Consider the following 6,391-nt stretch of genomic DNA (forward strand, 5'->3'; position numbering starts at 1 on the left):
ATTCTGGGGTTCACTATAAATAGTTCAGAAATCGTATCATTGATCCTGTCCACCTGCGTCATCTGGTCCACTTTAAGCTCTGGTAGATTACAGCACTGATCTATCCTTTTGTTTTATAATCCTAATGTATCATTTATAATTAGATCATATTCCGATGTACTGTAACCCATTTCTGGTCTGTCCTAATGTATGGAAATTAAAAGGGATGACTGATGCATTTTGTCTCTTTGAGGTCTTATTTTGAATGATTCCCTGAAGTCAAAACAGAGTAAAGAAGCTTTTGCATGTTTCAGTTTAAAATTGCACCTTTTTAATTTGATTTTTTTGACCACAAAGGTTTATAAATCAGACATTCATGATGAGAAACTCACCGTAATTCAGAAACTTGCACGCAGTAAGTTTTGATATTCCACTAGAACAAAAGGTTAGATCTTTTCTGTGCGCAACAAACCCAATCAAAACCATTAGTGACTCAATTAGAGGCATAAAAATGTTCACAAGAAGTCATTAAACTTCAGATCCTGCTGGGTTCATGTCTGAAGCTGATGATAGCTGCTGTGATGATGTTATGACATATGTTATGGCCTGCTGCTGCGATCTACTCTTCCTACTGTTGACTGGCTGAAAAACACTCAAGCTGCTCCCCTGCAGGTTTCYCCCCATCATTGATTCCTTCACATCTGCTTAAAAGCCTTTGTAAATACTAGACTAAATGCAGAMAGAAGGAAAACAAAGAATTGGTGAGCTTATCTACAAGACAAACAAATGGTTCTGAAATAAGCCAAACTGTCAACTATAAATTGTAAGATGGGAGCAGTATGTTTTTCCTTCTCGCAGGACAAAAAGAGGAAATTCCTCCCCTGGCTGATACATCCGATAATCTGAAACATTCACAGGCTCGTCATATTTGTTGTTTTATTCTCTGCGTTTCCTTCCAGAGAATAGTTTCGGGGTGTTTTGCTTCTGTGCTGCCTAGTGTAACAAAATCTATCTCCGTCCTTGGTAATAATGGCTCTCTTATCAGCTGGCAGACCATAGATTCTGTCTTCTGAATGCCTCCTCAGTGGCAGCAGGTCTATTTCCACAGGTTCAATTCTTAAAGATAATGATACAGCAACCTCATTCACAGAGTGTCTTCTCGCCAGCATGGAGTCGTTTTTCTGCACGGGCTGCTGAAGTGTGTGAAGCTGGCAGTGGAATAAAGAGCCGTCACACTCACTGGGACTGGATTCACACCAGTCTGAGATACTGTGACCCGATCCCATTTCGCTGTCTGAACTGACCCGGACCTTCTGTCCCTGGCCGCCGGCTAAGCYCAGCAGTCTGGGGATGGTGACCACCGAAGTAGAAGCAGCCACAGCTACTGCAATRCGGTGATGCTCGGCTGACATCCCTTTGGTTTCTGTAATAATGGCAGCAGGTGAAACCACTGCAGCCGAGCTGGAGAATGAGGCGTTGCTGAAGAGAGCGGCAACTTTTTGGTAGTATCGTGTCCGTATGACCTTCGCTGAGCGGTACAGGTCTCCGATGAAACAGTAACAGATGGGGTTGAGGCTGGAGTTGGTCAGGCCCAGCCACTGAGCAAAGGGCCGTGTCTGCAGGAGCCACGACCACGGCTGGTGCTGGCAGTCGATCCAGAGATCGACCAGGTAGAGCGGCAGCCAGGAGACGGCAAACAGGAGTACCAGGCACACCACCATCTTTGCAATCTTCTGCCTCGTCTTCAGGCGGGAGGTGTGAAGAGCTTGGCTGCGGGGGTCGAGGTCAGCGAAGGTGGATTTCTTCCCTCCCCAAAGTCGTCTGCCGGTCAGGGAGCTGATGGTGAGGTTGAATGTCACRGGCAAACAGTAAAGCATTACAAACAGCAAGACGTTGTACCTGTGGAAGAAAAGTGAAAAWTTTAAGAATCTGTTTCTAGAGTAGAAAAGGTTTTTACTTTCTGGCCACATCCTTCCTGTTAGACGAAAGCATCGCAACAATTTCTGTTTCTATGCAGATGACACTCGGTTATACTTATTCATGAAGGCATATAAAAGTAGTGAGTTTGCTTAATTTGAGATCAAATTGCTTTATTGTGACTTTAACTTCTCTTTAGTCCTGAAACTTGTTCTTATATTTTTCTCCTATACACTACCCAGAATTTCTTTTTAACTAACATTTAGTTARTTGTCGGTTTTTATAAGCCCTGACGAAAATATTTCTTTGATTTACCCTAGCATAAACTTGGTGCTATGATATTGGTTATTCAATGTTGTGGCAATTCTTATGTTACCTTGTGCTTTCTTTGGTTGTTTAATTGYAAAGGTCAAATAATTTATAAAAAGCAAACAAAAACTGAATGTGTGTCTTGTGGGCTGTGTGGTGGTACGGGTGGTTAGCGCTGCTGCCTTGTAACAAGAAGTCTGCAGGTCTGACTTCTGGTCTTTCTGTGTGGAGTTTKCRTGTTCTTCCTGTGCAAGTGTGGATTTTCTCTGGGTTTCCTCCCACAGTACAACAAACACGAGGCATTAGTTGGCTACTCTAAATTGTATATGGGTAAGTGTGAATAGTTGTTTGCCACATTTGTCTTCATTTGGCCCAGTGATGGACTCGTACCCTGTGCAGCTTCCTGTGAACCTGAACAGGAAGAAGCAGGTGAGGGAAATGGATGAATGGGTGCGTTTGTCTCCATCTTCCATCACGGTATCACTTTAAGCTTTAGTTATCTCTCTCAATTTTTCTCTCTTTTTTTCTCTCTTTTGTTATCCACCTTATCCAAACCTTTTTAAAGCTGCCTGTCGTGTTGTGTAGACAGAACCCAAGGATGCAAACTCACACAGACTTAAATAAATACAAAGTTATAATAACGAAAACCAAAAAAGCGACCAATTAATTAATAAATATTCACAAATAAACTTTTGTAAATAGCCACAATTGCCAAAACAAAAGGGTTGGTCTAGCAGCAAAAAATACAAACGCTAAGAAACAAAATATTAAACAATACAAGGAACAAACCAATATGTCAGACTGAGGTTGGAGTGGGAATAAGTGGGCTGAGACTGATGAGGTATGTTACTGCAGCTGTGGAGCACTGAGAAGCAAGACTGACAGTAAAATACTGATGGCCTAGAAATCATTGGGGGCAGCTGAACACCAGAAAAACTTCAATTAATCCTAACAACACAAGAAATAAAACATAAATCAATGAAACCAGAAAAATATGTATTTTTTTTCCAGTATGCTGCATTTTTCAGTAGTTAAAAATACATTCAATACTTTGTCAATGCAATATATAAACAAAGTTTCATCAACATATACTTGCACATGCAGGTTTTTTTAAATATCAATTAGTACGTCTGATAAAATACTAAACTTGGCATATGAATCACTGATATGAGCCAGAAATGCTGCTCTTGAATGAAAAACAGCCTCCATTTCTCCAACGCAGAAATGTTGAGACACAGAGGACCCACAGACCAGGGCTATTTAACTGGCAGCCTGTGGGTCAGATGTGACCTGAGGGGGACTTCAGTCCGGTCCACCTCCAAAAGATAAATGTAAAAATTACATAATTTATGATAAAAATGTATTTTAAATCAATTTTAAGTGTAAACTTTATGATTCAGTGCAGCAAAAAAATGAATTTCAAATTTTGAAAGATAAAAGACAGATTCTTCTTTTATATAACACAGTGTTTCCCTGAGGGTTATCAGGCAACACCCCCCAGCCCCACCAGATATCCAGCCCATGAGCTGTTGGCCTTGAGTAACTGTGACTCCCTGAGCAGTTCAGTTGAATAACCCTGGCACAGACAGTCTAATGAGCTGCTATAGTCTCATATTTTCAGGTAGTGAGTACTTATACTGACTATCCTGAACATAGTTTTCTCTGACAGCCTCCTAGTATTCAGCCTGCCTAACAGTAAGAGGCATTTATGTGTAACAAAGCTKGCCAGTTTGAAAATTACAAGTGATGGATGCCCTTTTTCAAACAGCCCAGCAGCRCTCTTACTCTTAGCTGACTCTTAGCTCAGTTCGTCAGAACCCTCAAGCTCCATCTCATCCATCCGTAGATGAATTTCATCTGAATGCTGAAACAGAAATGAGATCATTCAACATTTGCTGTGTGGTTACCTACCCCTGCTTGAGGCGGTGCTGAGGCCACTCCTCCTGACAGACCAGGATGGCRAAAGTCTCGAAGCTGATTTCTTGCCTCCTGTTCATCACAGCTATCGGCGCACAYATCAGGGAGGACACGGTCCACACGACGGCAACGGTCACCAAGATCCGTCGGCGAGTAAACATGGAGCGAGCTCTGAGCGGCGATCGAACGCTGTAGTAACGATTCACACTGATCACAGTCAGCGTCAACACACTGGCCGAGACTGAGACAGCCTGCGTAAAGGGCACCGCTCGGCACATGAGGTCACCGTACACCCAGGCGGTGTAGATTTGGTTTCCCAGAGTGATGGGCATGCACACACACACCACAGCCAAGTCACAAACGGCCAGGTTCACCAGGAGACTGCGCGTGGCACTGACGCCGGCGAGTCGCCGACTGCGCCTGCTGGTCAGGACCCGCAGGGCCATTAGGTTCCCTATAAATCCCAGAATGAAAGACAGAGAGTACATGACGGTCAGAGCGATGGTGCTGGGCTCATGCAGGGTCCAGAGCAGCATGTTCTCCAGGTCTGCAAGATCATTAAAGGAGATGTTGGAGAGGGATAGAGGGAAAGAGTAGCTGGTTGGCTCGTTTGAGGCAGGCGAGGAGGTGGTGGTGGTGGTGGAGAATACAGGGAGGGAGATAAGGGAGGAGTACGGAGGACGAGAAGAAGGAAGGAGAGAGGGAAGAGGCTGACTGGGAGCAGCGGTAGCCGAGTCAAATGTGGTCGTTAACATCAGAGCGCTGCGGAGGCTGAAGGTGTGGCTCAGCTTCTCCTGTTGCAGTGGTGAGAAGCTGGATTCAAGTGGGTTTGACCCTAAAGGCTGGTCCCGGGTCAGATCCATTTCTAATGAAAAAAAAAACAAACACCAGACATCAGACAAGCAACTGAAAGGATTCTCTTATAAGTCTTTTTGAAAATCTACCAAAGAACTACAACAAAAGGTGCAAAAACAGATAAAAACCTCATTAAGTCCATCACATCAGGTTCCACAGTCTGAGGTTGTCAGGTTTTTCAGGAGCAGCATGAGYAGACATCTCTGAAGAAGCATGGAAGTGTTCATTCTTCATCTTAAAGATGATTGAGATGATTTGGAGTCATGACGGTGCTGTTCAGCTCTGGTCCCAGTGAAGTTCAAGATTCACACTCTCATCCCTCTGGGGAGACGTTGTGTCGAACCCGACAATCCACCTCCTCACATTAGACTTTCTCACCTTCAAGGAAGGTAACTTGATGAATACCTCCCTCCCACTGCTCCCCCTCTCTTCCTCTTAGCACCTTTGGTCCACCACACTGATGCGATCAGACCTGTGTAGAGGAACAATATACATATCGCAGATCAAAATGACAACAAACAAGATATTGACATCTTCTTTTAGAAGACATTTAAGCACTGAGGTGTGAAGATCCCTGTTGGAACAATATAATAATATGAAGCGATGCGAGGAAGGTTCCTGCTCAACGAATAACTTCAGGGTTTAAAATCTTAACAAAACTGTGTTTTATTGTTTATTCATTTAAAAGAAAGCTAGGATCATACAAACAATTTTTGGTCACCTTTCACTTTTTCATTAAACTAAAATCTTTGAATCTTCCTGGCGATTTTCAAACGATTTGGAAACATTTTCAGAGGATTGCAGAAACATGATTTTTTTAACTAATAGGCTTAAATTTTAGCTGAATGAATCTAATCATTAAAGACTATTGTTAATACTGACCTTACATGTGTGGATCATTTCAGCCTCAGGATGATCAGAAAGCAGCCAGATAAAGATCTGCACCAAGTATGGGGAAAAAAGGAGAAAAGACCTCTGACAAAGTTGCCCCCGGTTCACTTATGTCCAGCATGAGCACATCTCTTATCGGTCATTCCCTCTCCACAGAGATTTCTTGCCTTTGTGTTTCCGTCAGCTGCTTCTCTTTGACAGACGGGCTCCTCGGATGGCTGAGCTCCTGTCGAAGGGAGCACCGAGTGCTGCCGCCACTGCAGGACTGAGAGGAGGGAATCCAGTCAGGGAGGGAGCAGCTGTGCTCTGACACACAGCCACACGTCCACACACATCGCTGTGCACTCRTCCACAGAGCACCTATAGCTCTGTGAAGCCCTGTAATCAATCAGAGTGGCTGTCACTTCACTCTACAGGCTGCTGGGAGCTCAAAGTGGAGACACTTATTCTATTTCAGCACCACAAACTTGATGGTTGCTGTGTTGATGGTGTAAGYGGGGGTTATTGTTCGGTTATTTTTTTC

General features: G+C 43.6%; 1 protein-coding gene across 2 annotated transcripts; it reads right to left on the bottom strand.

The window, feature by feature from the left end:
• Nucleotides 1–287: 287 nt before the first annotated feature.
• Nucleotides 288–6,116, bottom strand: LOC106522720 (neuropeptide FF receptor 1). 2 transcript variants are annotated; one of them, XM_014015854.1, is made up of 4 exons: nucleotides 5,865–6,116; nucleotides 5,106–5,449; nucleotides 4,117–4,987; nucleotides 288–1,878 (listed from the first exon to the last, which is right to left on the bottom strand). In XM_014015854.1, exons 3-4 carry the CDS (start codon nucleotides 4,983–4,985, stop codon nucleotides 891–893), a joined length of 1,857 nt encoding a protein of 618 aa, XP_013871308.1. In that variant the 5' UTR covers nucleotides 4,986–4,987; nucleotides 5,106–5,449; nucleotides 5,865–6,116; the 3' UTR covers nucleotides 288–890. The 2 variants fall into 2 exon arrangements, with proteins under 2 accessions (XP_013871308.1, XP_013871307.1); XM_014015853.1 differs by having other exon boundaries at nucleotides 5,860–6,116.
• Between the last annotated feature and the right edge of the window lie 275 nt (nucleotides 6,117–6,391).

Source organism: Austrofundulus limnaeus, unplaced genomic scaffold (genome assembly GCF_001266775.1).
Source record: "Austrofundulus limnaeus strain Quisiro unplaced genomic scaffold, Austrofundulus_limnaeus-1.0 Scaffold135, whole genome shotgun sequence".
Lineage (NCBI taxonomy): Eukaryota > Metazoa > Chordata > Actinopteri > Cyprinodontiformes > Rivulidae > Austrofundulus > Austrofundulus limnaeus.